This window comes from Apodemus sylvaticus, chromosome 20 (assembly GCF_947179515.1).
Source record: "Apodemus sylvaticus chromosome 20, mApoSyl1.1, whole genome shotgun sequence".
Taxonomy (NCBI): domain Eukaryota; kingdom Metazoa; phylum Chordata; class Mammalia; order Rodentia; family Muridae; genus Apodemus; species Apodemus sylvaticus.
The window spans coordinates 60215569-60232681 of record NC_067491.1 but is presented as its reverse complement, the minus strand read 5'-3'; the positions used below and the strand labels follow the sequence as shown (position 1 = coordinate 60232681).

The window sequence follows — 17113 nt, the reverse complement described above, 5'->3', positions numbered from 1 at the left end:
CTCTTTTTATTTTATTTTATTTTATGCCCCATTCCTCTTACCTGATGCAGTTTTAGACTGCTGACAATTTGCCTAATAAAATTCGCCATACCAATTTGCTGTCACACCCTAGTTGTTTTAACCTTGACCCTGATACCTGTTAGCTAAGCAGAACCACCAGTTGATCCACCAATTTTAAGGTGGAACTTGTTATCCCCATGGCGCCATCCTGTACTCACTTTTACTTTGTTTCTTGCAACATATATTCCCCAATACATTCCTCTTCCTTTTGCCGGTCAGCTTTTCTTGGAACGATCCCGTCAGGTGTTCCTCTCTTTCCCGATCTCGGTGGACCCTCCATTTGTCAACGCCGCTGCTGCCATCGTACCGAGTATTGGGCGTAGGCCTGGGGAGTTAACAAAATACACAGGCACGGGTCATTCTGCAAGGAGAATGCCAAAGATTTACTGAGAGACCAGCAATATATATACGAGAGGCCAGGGAAGAAACAGGAGAAAACAATTATAGTCATAGGACAGGCACTTGGGAAGTCCGTACCACACTGGGCAGGAAGGCAGGGAATCAAGCTAAGCCACAGGATGTTTTGCTCTCAAGAAACCTGTGCAAACATCTCCGTTGGGGATATTGAGCCAAGCTCTCTTGTTCCCAACACTAGAAAGCATGCACAGGATGGACCGAGTCTCCTACCATGTATGTTTTACACAGTCTCAGTAATTTATATTTCTCTCTATATATGTATGTATGTGAATATAGACATATCAGTAATAATTAATGAGATAAGAGGTCATATGCAATTTAGGAGTTCAAGGAGTGGTACAAAGGGTGTTTTGGAGACAGGAATGTAAACAAAAAGCAACTGAATTACAATGTCAAAAATACACTACAAAATAATATTTAAAAAATAAAGCAGCAAGCAGTGCTTTGACAGAAAAATGACACTGACTTTCATCATCTGACTTATAGAAATAATGTGTATGTGCTTATACATATATATTTGTGTGGGTAATAGTAAAGTGAAATTATCTTTAGTACAAATATAGTGATAAAATTTATGATGAGACCTTTCATCTAGAGTGATTTATATGTTCATCAAATTCACTGATCTTATTGTGCTACAGGTTATGTGTGTGACATTTTCCATTAGTGATTTTACTTGCTTTAGTAAAACTTTCATTTCATAATGAAAATGTCTTTTACATAAATTGGCATAGTCCTATATTGCAGGCACAATCTGAACCCCATTTACCTTTTCATAAAATGTTCCCTTCTTTGTATGTTTTCTGATATCTTAATAGCTTCCTAGTTCATTGTAAAGCTATTCTAAAGTCTAGTACTTCTGTAATACTGTCACTGTGCTTCACATTTTGCTAACATTTACTCTTGCTTCTCATTTCAAATCAGTGACTTTTATTGCATCAAGAGTCTATGGTATTCCAAGTCTCATCAGAGGCAATTTACCACTTATGTGATGTCTTAGATTCTGTCGCTGTAAAAAAACACCATTATCAAAGGAAACATGTGAGAAAAGTGTTTATTTACTTATGTAACTTAGTCACCATATATCAAATGAAGCCAAAGCATGAAATTGAATGCAGGCACTCCATGAATGCATGTGGAATAATTTTGATCACTGGCTTCACGCCTATGTTTTCTGCAGTCCTTTTTCTTATAAATCCAAGAACAACGTACCTACAGGGGTACTGTCCACAGTCAGTAATGTCACCTTATATTAATCATTAATTAAGTACATGGCATACACACAAAGCCACAGCTCAAAATGATGGTAGTCATTCCTCAAATGAGATTCCCAGTTCTCAGTTTCGTCAGGACTGTGTACTTATAAATGAAACCATGTTCCACCAAGCTTTGCTAATTGATGTCACAATGGAAAGTGCTATCCAATTTGTAAGCTCAAATTTGTTTACTACTTAAAATTTCTCTATGATTAAATTCTACTTTCATTAAGATAAAGAAAAAATAAGTTGGGTATCATCTAACACTTTCATACTATGAAAGGTTCAATGAAGCAATTTATCTTTGTACTTCTGTACTAAATTTGAATCTGGACTAACTAAAATAATATAACACTTTGGGACAAAGATACACCCTAGCAACCCTGCACTAGAAGCCAAGATGGAGAAGACCTCCACAACCTCCATGATCTTCCCCCTGGTGCTATGGTAGACAGGGAGGAAGGTGATCCAGACACTGCAGAACACCAGCATGCTGAAAGTTAGGAACTTGGCTTCATTGAATCTGTCAGGAAGGTTCCTTGCTAGGAAAGCCACAGAGAAGCTCCCCAGAGCCAAGAAACCCAAGTATCCCAGGACAACATGGAAGACAATGACTGAGCCTTTGTTGCAAATAATGACAGTCTTCCCATGTTCAGATTGTATATCTCTGTCAATAAAGGGAGGAAATTTTACCAACCAGATGCCACAGAGAACAAGTTGGATCAGGGTACAAAGGGGAATGACGAAGTTAGGTGCCCCTGATGTCAGCATCCGTCTCATCCTTCTTTCTGGAGTAGTGAGCTTGAAAGCCATGACCACAGTTATTGTTTTGGACAACACTGTAGAAATAGCCACTGTGAAAAACACTCCAAATATGGTCTGCTGCAGGATGCAGGTGGCTTGGTTGGGATGTCCAATGAAGAGCAATGAGCAGAGAAAACAGAAAACTAGAGAGATGAGCAGGATATAGCTGAGAATGCGGTTATTGGCCTTCACAATAGGAGCATCCTTGTGCTTCACAAAAGTGACTAGTACTAGAATTGTGATGGCTGAGAAGGACATGGCTATGGAGCTTAGAGCAAACCCCAGTGGATCTTCATAAGCCAGAAATGTCACAGCTCTTTGGAGGCATTGGGTTTGCTCTAAGTTGGCATACTGATCGTCTGGACACCTCACACACTGTTCCATATCTGCTGGTGAAAAACAATAAGTCATTATAAGGTATCATATTTATGTAGTTAATAATTGTTCTCTATTAAACTATGCTTTGTGATGGAACAAACACCATCATAGGGAATGGAACAGCTAAAAGTATTTAGTAAACTAAAAAAGAATGAAAAATATGACAGAAAATGATATTCACAATCTCAGATTATATAATTCCTCAAACCATAATTTCACTACTCACAGCCAAGGGTAATGTGCAGTCTTGTTGCATTCTTAAAATCTTCACTGTTGTCTTTCTTGGACAGGGGACACTTAATCCTTTAAACCATCTAAGCTCTTAAAATATATTTAATTAAACAGCCTTTACCCTGAGCATCTGGCCTTTATCAAGGACTAATCTGGTGATCTAGGGAAAGACTGTGGTCTGGTCATATAGTCAACTTTCTTTATGCCTAAAATTTTTGTTTAAAATTGTTGAAAATGTCTGTCTCCGTAAACATGTTCTATATAATATAAAATCAGTAACAATCACATTGTGAGAGATAAATTGTTGGTAGAAGATATTGCAGGTTATTTGCTGGGTCCAAAAAGTTGATACTTTATAATTGGTAAAGTTATGAAACACAGAGATTTTTGCTCTTCAGTATCAGTTAAGCCACATCATATTTCTAGTTGGGAAAGAGAATGTCTTCAAATTCTTCAAGTTTTCTTCTGCATCTAAGCATGTACCTGTTTCATTGGAAACCTCATTTTCTGGGCACTGAACACAATCAAAGCAGCAGTCTGCTGTTTCTTCCTGATGAATTTTCCTGAATCCAGCAGTACATGGCACACTACACATAGAGGAGGGAACCTGAGGCAATACATACATATTATAAGATATGAGTGTGTATGTGTGTGTGTCTACTTCAGGTATACATCATAGGTAGAATAACCTATAAATTGATATATGGGACATTAATAGATATGGTTATAAATAATCCTCTGATGAAAAGCATTAGTTAACAATTTCAGGCACCTTATTATTTAAAATTACACTGCAATGCAATGAATGTCACCCAACATTTACTATATCATGTGATATTATATATGTAACATTCATGTTGTAGAAATTCAAAACTTTTCCTTCCTAAACTGATTAATCTAAAAGCAATGTTTATGTGGCATCAGTCTCTCTTTCATCATTTATAAATAAACAATAGAACATTGAGTTGTATAGAGATAGAAGGTAGGGTAAATCACGAAAGAGTTGTTTGATGAATATGGAAAAGTACGTTCTACAGGGCACTTATAAAATTAATTATTTTTCCTACGTTTAAAAGAAAATCTTAGTCCCAATATGCCTCCCCCCTTTGCCCAGCTTTTGTGAAGAGTTTCTTGCACATACCATTACACCCCTGCCATACCACCCTAGCTTTCTTCTATGCTGTGGTATAAATCCTCCACAGGACCAAGGATATTCCCTCCCACTAATACCAGATAAGGCAGAGGAGGGGAACTGGGAAGAGGGATAAGATTTGAAAAGTAATCAATTACAATAACCAACAAAAATATATAAATTGTCTGATCCTGTTCAACACCTCCAACAGCAGATACTGTGCTACAGTTTTCCATACCCAAATAGTGCCAGGAGAGATCTGGGCTCACAGGAGTGCTGACCAGACCGTGACCACAGGGAAGACCAACATGCCTGTACTTAGGGAAACACCCTGGGCCCAGAATTGAGAAGCCTGGGAAAAGATCCTTCTGTGTTTCTCTTTGCACCCAGAGCTGACCCTGAGCCACAGCTCTCCATACCCAAATTCGTCCAGGAGTGATCAGTTCTCCAAGGAGTGCTGACACAAATGCTTGAAGGAGGAGCAAGCTACACTCAATATAGCAAGACCAGCTAACACCAGAGATTTCCAGATGGCAAGAGGCCAAGGCCAGAACATAAGTCTCAGAAACCAAAGCTGCTTGGCATCATCAGAACCCAATTCTCCCACAACAGTAAGGCCTGGATAACCCAACACACCAGAAAAGCTAAACTGTTTCAAAATCACATCTCATGATGATGACAGAGAACTTTAAGAAAGTCATAAAATAATTCCATTAAAGAAAATCAGGACAACACAGATAAAAAAATAGAAAGAGGACACACAAAGATTCTTTAAAGAATTACACAAAAACAGAATCAAAAGGGTAAAGGAATTGAACAAAACCATCGAGATTGGAAAAATGGAAAAGGAATCAATAAAGAAATCACAAAGGAGGATAATCCTAGAGATAGAAAACCTGGGAAATAGATAAGCAATTATAAATGAAAGCATCATCAACAGAATACAAGAGATAGTAGAAAGAATCTCAGATGCAGAAGATACTTGAGAAAACACTGAAGCAAAAGTCAAAAAAATGCAAAATTCAAAATTCCCCTAACCCAAAATGTCCAGGAGATACAGGACACAATGGGAAGACCAAACCTAGGGATAATAAGTATAGAAAAAAAGTGAAGATTCCCAACTAAAAAAGCCATTAATATCTTCAACAAAATTATAGAAGAAAATGTCCCTAACCTAATGAAAGAGCTGACCGTCAGCATAAAAGAAGCCTCCAGAATTCCAAATAGACTGGACCAGAAAGGAAATTCCTTCTTTCAATAATATTCAAGATACCAAATGCAACAAACTAAGAAAGAGTAGTAAAGCAGTAAGAAAAAGTCAAGTAATATATAATATCAGACCTATCAGAATTACACCAGTCTTCTCACCAGAGACTATGAAAGCTCGAAGATCCTTGGGACATGTCATACAGAGCTTAGGAGAACACAAATGACAACCCAGGGTAGTATACACAGCAAAACTCTTAAATAAGATAGATGGGGAAACCAAGATATTCCATGACAAAATCAGATTTACACAACATCTTTCCACCGATTCAACCCTACAAAGAATAGAAAATTGAAAAATCCAACACAAAGGGAGAACTACTCCATAGAAAAAGCAAGAAAGCAATCTTTTTTTTTTAACAAAACCAAAAGCCAAGAAAACATAATTCCACCTCTAACAACAACAACAACCACGAAACAACAATAACAAGAAAAATGGGAAACAAGAATAACTTTTCCTTATTATGTCTTCACATAAATAAATTCAATGCCCCCTCCCAAAAAAGCACAGACTACCAGACTGGTTATATAAATAGAGACCAACATTTTGCTTCCTACATGAAACACACCTCAGTGACAAAGATAACCAATTCCTCACAGTAATAGGCTTGAAAACAATTTTGTGTGCTAGTAGTCCCACCCCCCAAAAAAAGCTAGAATAGCCATAAAAAATCGACTTTCATTCAAAAGATATTAACAAAACATAATGATGGAGATTTCATCTTCACTAAATGAAAATGCTTCTATGAAGAGCTCTTAATTCTGAACATCTATAATCCATATGCAAGGGCAGCCATATTCATAAAAGAAACTTTACTAATGCTCAAAGCACACATTGCTCCCACAAAATTATAGTGGGAAACTTCACCCCACTCTCATCAATTGACAGATCAGAGAAACAAAAAATCTACAGAGACACAGTGAATCTAACTGGATTTAACTGACATATATATATATATATATATATATATATATATATATATATATATATACATATAAAACATTACATACTAAAACAAAGGAATATACCTACTTCTCAGCACCTATATAGTATAATCAGACACAAATCAGGCCACGACAGATATAAGAAGATTTAAATAGTCCCACTCAACCTAACAGATCACCCCAGACTAAGGCTGGTCTTCCATAAAATCAACCTCAACAACAACAACAATGACAACAAAACCCTACATAAAGACCACATACACATGGAAGCTGAAATATATCCTACTAAATGATAACTTGTTCAAGGATGAAATAAAGAAGTAAAAGACTCATCAAAATTTAAAGAAAATGAAGGCACAACATACCAAAACTAATGTGTCACAATTAAAACTAAGAGGAAAATTCACAGCTTTGAGTGCCTCCAAAAAGAAATTGGAGAGTGCATGCACTAGTAGATAAACAGCACATCTGAAAGATCTAGAAAAATAAAAGAAGCAGATACAACCAATAGAAGTAGACAGCAGGAAATCTTTAAACTCAGGTCTGATAGCAAGCAAGAAAAAGAAAGATCTGTACAAAGTAAAAACAAAACCAGAAGCTGGTCTTTTCATGAAATCAACAAGATAGATAAACCCTTAGGTAGTCTAACCAGAGGGCACATAGACATGTTCCAAATAAACAACATCACAAATGAAAAGGGAGACATAATAATGGAAACTGTGGAAATTCAAAATATCATTTTTTGATTTTTAGAGTATAAGCCTACTGCAAAGGCTTATACTCAACAAAACTGAAAAACATGGATGAAGTGGACAATTTTCTAGACTGATACCAAAAACAAATTTGAATCGGGATCAAATTAATGGTCTAAACAGTCCCATAACACCCCCCAAAAATAGAAGCCATCATTAATAACCTCCCAACAAAGAAATGTTCAGGATCAGACAATTTTTGTACGGAATTCTTTCAGATCTTCTAAAGATGCCCAATACCAATATACTCCCACGTATTCCACAAAATAGAAACAGGAGGAATAAGATGAAATTTGATCTATGAATCCAAAGTTATGTCAATACCAAAATCACGCAAAGACCCAACAAAGAAAGAGAACGTCAGACCAATTTCCCATATGAAGCTCAGTGCAAATGTACTTAATTAAATCCTCAAAAACTGAATTCAAGAATGCAGCAAAATGTTCATCACCATTAAGTAGGCCTCATCTCAGGGAAACAGGGATGGTTCAATGTAAGGAAATTATCAACATAATCCACTATATAAAATAATTCAAACAAAATGGACACATGATCATTTCAGTATATGCTGAGAAAACATTTGACAAAATCCAACATCCCATCATGATAAAAGACTTTGAAAGATCAGGAATTCAAGGCACATAACTAAACATAGTAAAATCAATATACAGAAAACCAGTAGCTAACATCAAACTAAATAGGGAGAAACTTTAAGCAATCCCACTAAAACCAGGTACTAGACAAGGCTGCCCACTCTTTCCACCATTATTCAGTAAAGTACTCAAAATTCTACCCAGAGCAATTAGACAGCAAAGAGAGGTCAAAGAGTTGCAAATTATAAAGGAAAGGTCAAAATATCAATATTTACAGATGATATGATAGAATTCTTAAATGACCTCAAAAATTCCACCAGAGAACTCCTATAGCTGATAACAATTTCATAAAAATGACCAGATAAAAAATCCACTAAAACAAATCAGCAACCTTCCTATACTCAAAGAACAAACAGTCTGAGAAAGAAATTCGTGAAGCAACACTCTTCACACTAGTCATAAACAATATAAAGTATCTTGCTGTGACTCTAACCAAACAAGTGAAAGGTCTGTATGACAAGAAGTTAAAGTCTCTGAAGTAAGAAACTAAAGAATAATTCATGAGATGTAAAGATCTTCCCTCCTCCTGGAATGGTAGGAATACTTTGATAAAAATGTCTATCATGCTGAAAGAAATATACAAATTAAATGAAATCCCTATCAAAATTTCTACACAATTCCTCATATAGTCAGAAAGAGCAATTCTCGTAATAAGAAAATAACCTAGGATAGCGAAAACAATTCTCAACCATAATAGAAGTTCTGGGAAAATCATAGTCCCTAGCCTCGAGCTGCACTACAATGCAAATAGTGAAAAATTTGCATGGGATTGTTACGGGGAAGAACACTAGAGTAAAACTGAGGACAAAGAATTGATCCTACACAATTATGATCACTTAATATTTCACAAAGGAGCTAAAGCCTTCTAGAGGAAAAAGACAGCATTTTAAACATTATGTTCATAGCAGCCCTATTTATAATAGACAGAAGCTCAAAGAAAACAGATGTCCTTTAACAAAGGAATGGAAACAGAAAATGTGGTGAATTTACACAGTTGGTTTCTACTCAGCTATTATAAATAAATAATTCATGAAATTCTTATGCAAAAGGATGGAACTAGGATATATGACCCTCTGTGAGGTAACACAATCACAAATGAACACGCATAGAATGTACTCACTGATAAGTTGACGATTAGCCCAGAAACTCTGACTAACCAAGATACAATTCACAGACCATATGAACCTGAAGAATAGTGAAGACCAATTTGTTGATGCTTCAGTCCTTCTTAGAAGGGGGACAAAATATTTACAGGAGGCATTATGGAGACAATGTGTCAAGTAGAGACTGAAAAAAGATCATAAAGAGACTGCCCCACCTGGGGATCCATCCCATATACAATCCTAAAACATGGATGCTATTGTGGATGCAGGGAAGTGCTTTCTGACGGGAGCCTGATATAGCTGTCTCCTGAAAGGCTCTTCTAGAGCCTGACAAATACAAAGGTGGATGCTCGCAGTCAACCATTGGATTGAGCTTAGGGGTCCTTGAGAGTGGAACTGGGGAAGGGACTGAAGGAACTGAGGACATTTACAGTCTAATTTGGGGAGCAACAGTCTCACCCAGCCAAACTCTCAGGGACTGGACCACCAACCAAATAGTACACATGCAGGAACTCATGGGACCAGCTGCATAGGAAGAAGAGGATGGACTTGTTAGATGTCAGCAGGAGGAATAGTTTGTGCGCCTAGGAGGGTTGGATGTTCCAGTGTAAGTGAATGCCAGGGATGAAAGATAGATTGGGTGGATGGATGGGGACACCCTCATAGAGGCACTTGGATGGAGAATTGCATAGGGGGCTTCTGGGGGTAGACAAGAAAAGGGGATAATATCTGAAATGTAAATAAAGAAAATATTCAATAAAAATTAAAAAGTCCTATATATATATATACATATTATGCATATATCATATACATATATACATATATGTATATATATATTAAAAATGGAAACGTTGAATCTAGAAAAAGATTTCTGTTAATGAATACATACTACTTTCAATTTGGCTATAAATATGTTCACACTGATTCTGCAAATTCTGTAGTTTAAATAGAGTTATAAAATTTTAATTATATATACGAATTTAATAAATATATTCCTGAGTGGTGAATAGGCATGTGGGTGAAACTGAACATGGAATCCAGAGGCTTTGATCTCTAAGACCAGATTTACATGAAAATGAGAGAGATCAAATTTTGGTGCTTGTAACTGAGAATGGTCTTTTTCAAGCTAATAGTTCATCACCTCATATTTTAAAATGTAGATAAACAGAAAAAATAATAATTGTACCCACTGATGTTCCTCCCGTGGCCCACTCCAAATCGTCAGATAAATGAAGTTGTTGGCTACGTGGAAAACAACTAAAATAGCTTCCGATTTTCACTTTTAATCCAAGGCCTTGTGGAAAATTCCAAATGATAAAAATATCATACTCTGCACACTGGTTTTCTCTATGGTTCATGCTCACCAGTTCTCCAACAGGGTTAGTAAATACCCTAGTTTTCAGCACGGAAGACACCTAAATGAGATCCATCTTTAGATGCTTACATATGCACATCAATAAAGGGAAGAAAAATTTGAGATTTTTCTCCTAAATCTTTAATGACTTTACAAAAAGACAGTGAATTAAAGTAATCACATAGTAAAGGCATTGCACATCATGGATGATTGAACATTAATATACTTATTATTAAAGTTCAATGCTAATACATGCTAGAAAAAAGTGATTATGAGACCACTAGTAACATGGTGTATCAGTGTGTGTGTGTGTGTTTATGTGCACCCATTTGTCAAAAAATGACTAAAAAATTGTTTAAAAAATGAAACCATGTATGTGCAAATAAAGAAGGATTCTGAATGTGTGTGAAAATAAACATTGGTTGTTGAGTCTTTCATGTATAGAGAGTAAACATATATGAAATAATATAAACTTAATAAAATGTATAGTATTATTCACTTCTGGATTTGTAAATAATCGAAAATTTAAAAGAGTAACTATTAGTTAATACACATGTATTGATTCTTGAGAAATTATTCTTTAAAAAAGTATTCTAGTGTTGTCATCACTTAAGGTTTTCATGACAAAACTCTTGTCTCATATTTTAAACTTTAAAATCACTTGTGGAAATGTTGAGACACGTTTTCACAAAAGTCTCTGTTATCTTAAAAAATGTATTGTGTCCTATTAAATGTAATACTTGAAATTCATATTAATCCATGTGAAAGATTAATTGGGGAGTTTTTCAATGTAGAAATATTTCTAATGGAAAAATAATCTCTAATAAATGGACATGTGTTTCTCTGGGACCATTTAAAAGATCACATTGATATCTCTAAGCATAATGAAATGTAAGAAACTTTACCTGCTGGCAGTCAGTGAATTCTCCTTTGACACCTGTTGTTTTCTGAGACTCTACTTGTTGAAGAAGTAGTTCATGGTAGGTGTGGGCCACAGCATACACAGCATTATACAAATTGTAACCTTCTTCACTCAGGGCCATGTCATATTTGTGCAGTGCTGGCCATTCCAATGTGTTATTGAATGCAAAATTATCCATTTTATTGATGTTTTTAGAGACTGAACAATTAAAATATGTCCACCCCAGCATAGACTCAGAAATGTTTACAAGGTATTTGTTATAGTTCATTGTTTGCATAAAATTTCTAAATTTAGCAAGCTCACCTCTGTGGTGTGCAAAAGTGATAGTCCCATGGGAGAAATCAAGGCTGAATTCTTTTTTATTTGTGATAACATCCCATTGTGAGGTTGTGATCCAGACTCTCCGAGAACCCAAATATTCCCACCTTCTAAAGGTGACTTCTAAAGTAGAATTCTTTTCACCATAAATGATAACAACATTTGCTGAAGATGTCATAATTTGTTTATCATATATCATAGCCTTTGTCATGTACATCTCCATGGTTTCTGGGATCACATTCAGAAAAGCTAAACAGATCGCATGCCTTTGCATTTCTTCTCTCAACTCTGAGAGAAACTGAATACCCTGGTCATTATCTGAGGTGACCAGTCCTATCCAAGTCCATCTAAAATTAAGCAGCAAGGAGACCATGCCATGGGACAAATGTGTTTCCTTGGGGCCTATCTGATGGAGATAGGGAAACTGGTCATGGTCATTAAGGTTAGTATTAAATGGCCCAAAGAAAACCTAAAGAATGTAGAAGAGAGGACAAAACATCCACATCAGGAATATGATTGCTATGATTAAATGACTCATATACAAGTAACACTACTCACATTTCAGAACTCTTATTGAGGACTGTAAGATTATACAAGGAATATAATGTATTATTCCTAACAGATTCTAGACGATTCCTAAAAATTCTGAATTTCCTACAACAAAGTTTGGCCTGTTTGCCCAAAACATCTATGATCTATTTATTTAATTTGTTTCTATATAATGTGTGTGTGTGTGTGTGTCTGTGTGTGTGTGTGTGTGTCTGTGTGTGTGTGTGTGTATGTGTGTGTGTTTGTGTGCGGGTGTGTATAGCAGAACACTCATAAATGAATGTTGCCCAAGGCTTCTTGTAGACACCTGTAAATGGAATTTAATGTTGCTAACTCATTCAGTGTCACACTTTCTTACCTTTGGTGTCCTAGATTGAACTGTCAGTTTTAAAGTTGTTTTCCATGATATTCTTGTAAGGTCTACATCACAAAGTCCATCTTCTCGGCAGACATAATTCACAAAATACCATCTATTGTATTCTGGTGAATATAATTGATCCAAAACACTCAATGTATCTTGACACAGATCAACAATGTTGACAAATAACAAAGACATGTTGGGTAAAATATAAGGATTCTTGTTGATTTCATCAGTAGCAAAAAACATTACCATAAAAAACTCATATCTTCTTTCTGGCATTCTAAAATAAGGCATAATGAATACTAAGGGAGATGATTGAAACATAAATTTTCAATTGCAGTAAAGTTTTCAATATAAGACATGCTAAAGTACTCTCTAAATGTCTTGAAATAAGCCTCATATACTAGATATATTTAGAACTAAATACAATTTCAGAATTCATATGCATTGAATAATATATGATAAATTTTGTATTCAAGAAAATTGCTTTATCTCTGAATGTTATCCTTGTTATAATCCTCTTGAGTAAGACTGCTGTAAAATAACCTTGGATATATAATTCTGCATATACATAAAAAGTAAGAATTAAAACAAATATGAAAGACATAAGAGTTTCACATTAAATTTTATTTGATTATTTGAATGGGTTTTATTCAACAAGCATCTTAATAATATTGATTATTTTGAGAATCAAAAAATACATCAAAATTTTATATTCTATATTTTAAAACACTAAGATATTATTAATGCATATCTAATAATATCCATACCTGAGTATACTATGTCAATTTTGCATACTAAATTGTTTCCAACCATACAAAATATTATTTGGGAATTATGGACAATATTGTTCACAATTTTAATTTTCGACTATTAATATTCAACAAACTGAATAATGATTTTAAGATATATTACATTTAAATATATTTATCCAATTCAAAATATTCAAAATGATACAATATAGTACGTAACCAGAATATTATCATTTATGTTCTTTTACACATTAATTTAATGTTACCTTTTAGTGTGTTGTTACTATGTCAATTTCGCAAAACTGGTATAACATTTCTCTTAACACCTCAGTCTTTCTTATTCTTTGAGATCCTTTAAATTATGCCTGAGCACAGTCATCCTATCTCCATATGAAATGTGTTCATCTAACCCAGCACAGTTGGTAGTTCATCTGTTACTATTAGCAATTACCTCTACTCAGGATAAATATATCTATTCTTTTCATTTGGTGAAATTTATATTTTTCACTTGAGAGCTTGCAAATAAGATTTTCTTTCTAAACCTGAACAGTGTATTGGCACAGTTCATTTATTTGTATTTTAAACCTTGGTTTGGCTTATAAATGGGTCACCAATGAGGATTTCCACTATTTTTCCAATGAGGTGTGGAATAATACAGAATGCATCAGAAATGAAATTTCTACTAACCTAATAGAGAAGTATAATAAATTGCAGCCACCATCATTATCAACGTTTATGCATTGTACTGTTGCTAACAATTGGAAAATGTATTTTTTTAATCTGGAAGATGTGAAAATTGAATAAGAGATGGGGTAAGAGTCAGAGATAGACAAAGGAGACACAGGCACATTGACGATCTGCAGTCATCGATGATAATATATCATACTTGGGATCTCAGAACTATGGTGCCACAATCAAAACAGCTTTTTATGAGCAAGTTCTACATTTATTCGTCTACATTTTTTCTAATGCTATAGTTATTCACGAAATAATAGAAATATTTACTATTTACCAGATAGTGATGATAAGTCTATTACCTAGATGGGCATTTGCAAAATTGGACCAAAAGATTATTCTGGTAGCAACATATTATGACTGACTGTCTTTTTCCATATTCAATGTCAATTCCAGAATGGCAGGAGAGATTCATACAAAAACGATTTTAAAATGCAATGTGTAAGTATATTCACAAGTGTACATATGTTATATATGAAAGAAGATGTAGTAGACCTGCCTATACACAAATATTTCAATGAATGAATCTATGTCCAACTATTGGAGATGAAAATTATACAACCATTTTAGGAAGGCATTTAGATGCATGCTCATACAGTCATCATTGGTAGACAGTTGAATATAGGCAGTGGCATTTTGTCTTCATATTGAACTGTTGCCAAAGGTGAGAACTGTGAAATCATGGCAGATTAGGAAACCTATTTCTACAAATGATATTCACAAAGACTGAAAGATAGGATGTAGTCTCTCTCATTGTCTATGTGATATCTCCATGAGATCTAGAGCCCAATATATTAAAGCTAAACTAAACTGTGACACATTTGAAATCATTCAAATTAGTATAATATCAAATAGTGATTGATATTATACTTAATTTTCAGTGATTCCTAAAGTTAGAGTAGAAAGAACAGGACAGAACTCCACTGTTTGTGTACATAGATAAGTATTTTAATTCATAACATTGAATCAGGTAATAAATGTTAATGACTTACCTAAATTCAAAAATGTCATCATAAATATTGTCAATAGGTCCCTCGATTGTCCGAAGGAAAAAACCACAGTCAGTTCTCATATCTCCATGATTATCTTCACTATTCTTTACCCTCCAAAAGCAATTGGGTTCAGTCAAACAGCACAAGATGAAAGAAAGCATTAGGAGCAAAAAGGAAATAGCAAAAATAGACAGCTTCTTCATGTCTGCTGGGCGCTCTAATGGAGCAGTTGTTTAATCTTTTCCTTATGCAGACAAACATCACACACATTTACTCCAATGTGTCTGTTTTAAGGCTATTGCTCTATGGAGCTATACTCAATTTTATTCAACTGTTCATTCGCATTCATCCTATGTCATGCTCCCTGGACACGTCAGGAAAATTCTAGCCTCAAGCACTGCATCTGAGGTCTGAAAACTTTTGATAAAAACATTTCTGAAAACATGTTTTGAAGATCATGCTAGCCTTCCTCAGGTGCCATGACTTCATTCATATATCGGAAAACATATTTTGGAGATCATGTTCTCCATCCTCAGGTGCCATGATTTCATTCATATTCGTGGTATAATTCCCAAGGACAATTTCTCCTGGACAGCTTTTGCCAGAATATGTGTCAACAACCATATGTATAAACACAATGGATTTCAGCAGAACGTCCATAGGCAAAAGTTTAGAAAGTCATAAAAGTTCAATATCATTCACACTCTGAGAAGAATCATGGGACATTATGTCTTCCATTGTCTAGTGTAGAGAAGCACAGTCTCACATGAAACATTGAGCCAGGAGTTGAACATTCTCTCTGTTGTTCATATACTATTGTATGCTACCCATGTTTACAAAATATCTTCAAACTTTCTGTGATTTCTGTTATCTGGGGAACACATCATTACACTAAATCAAAAATTCCTGTATTTGTAAAGATTCATCACCCATTCTGTCCAATATCACTACCTGTGCAGACATTCACTTAGTTATTATGCTGATCTCTTGGCTGATAATCAGTCCTTGGCAGTCAGTGGCATTTGATAAAACATTTTTTGTTGATGTTTGTTAACAACTATTTTAGAATTTGAAAACAATTTCACATATTTTTCTCAAAGAAATGAAAGAATCAATGTGCCATTTCTGATAGAGAATTGTATTGCTAATATTAGTGTATATCTTATATTTTACAACCATGTCAAGTTGGTGTTTGTTTTGAAATGGTCCTCTCTTGGATTACATTGCAACAACACATATGTATGTCTGTTTTGCCAACTGATGTAATTTGGTTAGATTACTATGAGTGACACAGATCGAACATTGAATTTGGTTTATATTTGCTTCAACTACATTATTTTTGGCCCACAATCTTCACACAGAATTGAATCTTTAACTCCATTTTTGTAATGGTTGCAATGGCACTGGCTTATAATAAAATATTGCTATGGAGTTTATTGTACCATCTTAGATAGTATGAATAAACATTTGTTTCATACTTTGGTTGAATTATGACTGTCAATTTGAATATTTTTAGTAGTTTTGCAAACCTTGGGAAAATTGGGAAAATTTTGAGCCTTCATAGGTCCCTCTTTGTAACACCATAGACTCAGTAATAGTGTCAGGCCTTTGGTCCTCACTCTGAGCTGGATCTCAATTTGGGCCTGTAAATGGACCTCCTCATCATCAGGTACCTCTCCACTTTTGTCCCTACTGTTTTTTCAAACAGGTACATTTGTGGTTCACAGTTATTGACTATTGGATGGCAACCCCATCCCTCCACTTGATGCCCTGCCATTCTAAAGTAGGTGGATTCTCCAAGTTCTCTCTCTTTACAGTAGGGCATTTCATCTAAGTGTGTCTCACCTCTCAGGTCTCTGGTACACTCTATAGGGTTGCCCCACCACATGCTTCCTGATGTTGCCTCTTTTGAATCATTCTGCTGTCCCTCAGAACTTCATTTCTCTTCCCCTCATTACCTGATCAGGTTTCCCGTCTTCCCCTCCCTATTTCCTTTCCCACTGAAGGTCCTTTGAACTCTTGTGATTGCTTTCTTGTCCCTCCCAAGTGTGATTGGTTCAGTTTGTTAACCTCCTTGAGTTCTGTATCCTGTTAATGTTGTACTTTTTGACAAATGTCTGCTTATTGGTAAGT

The 17113-nt window shown here is 35.2% G+C and overlaps 1 protein-coding gene across 2 annotated transcripts; it reads right to left on the bottom strand.

Annotated features, from left to right (window-relative positions):
- Positions 1-2018: 2018 nt before the first annotated feature.
- On the bottom strand, positions 2019-15183 carry LOC127670826 (vomeronasal type-2 receptor 116-like). 2 transcript variants are annotated; one of them, XM_052165369.1, is made up of 6 exons: positions 14981-15183; positions 12499-12781; positions 11257-12060; positions 10188-10412; positions 3630-3753; positions 2019-2926 (listed from the first exon to the last, which is right to left on the bottom strand). In XM_052165369.1, exons 1-6 carry the CDS (start codon positions 15181-15183, stop codon positions 2019-2021), a joined length of 2547 nt encoding a protein of 848 aa, XP_052021329.1. The 2 variants fall into 2 exon arrangements, with proteins under 2 accessions (XP_052021329.1, XP_052021330.1); XM_052165370.1 differs by having other exon boundaries at positions 2019-2923.
- Positions 15184-17113: the final 1930 nt, after the last annotated feature.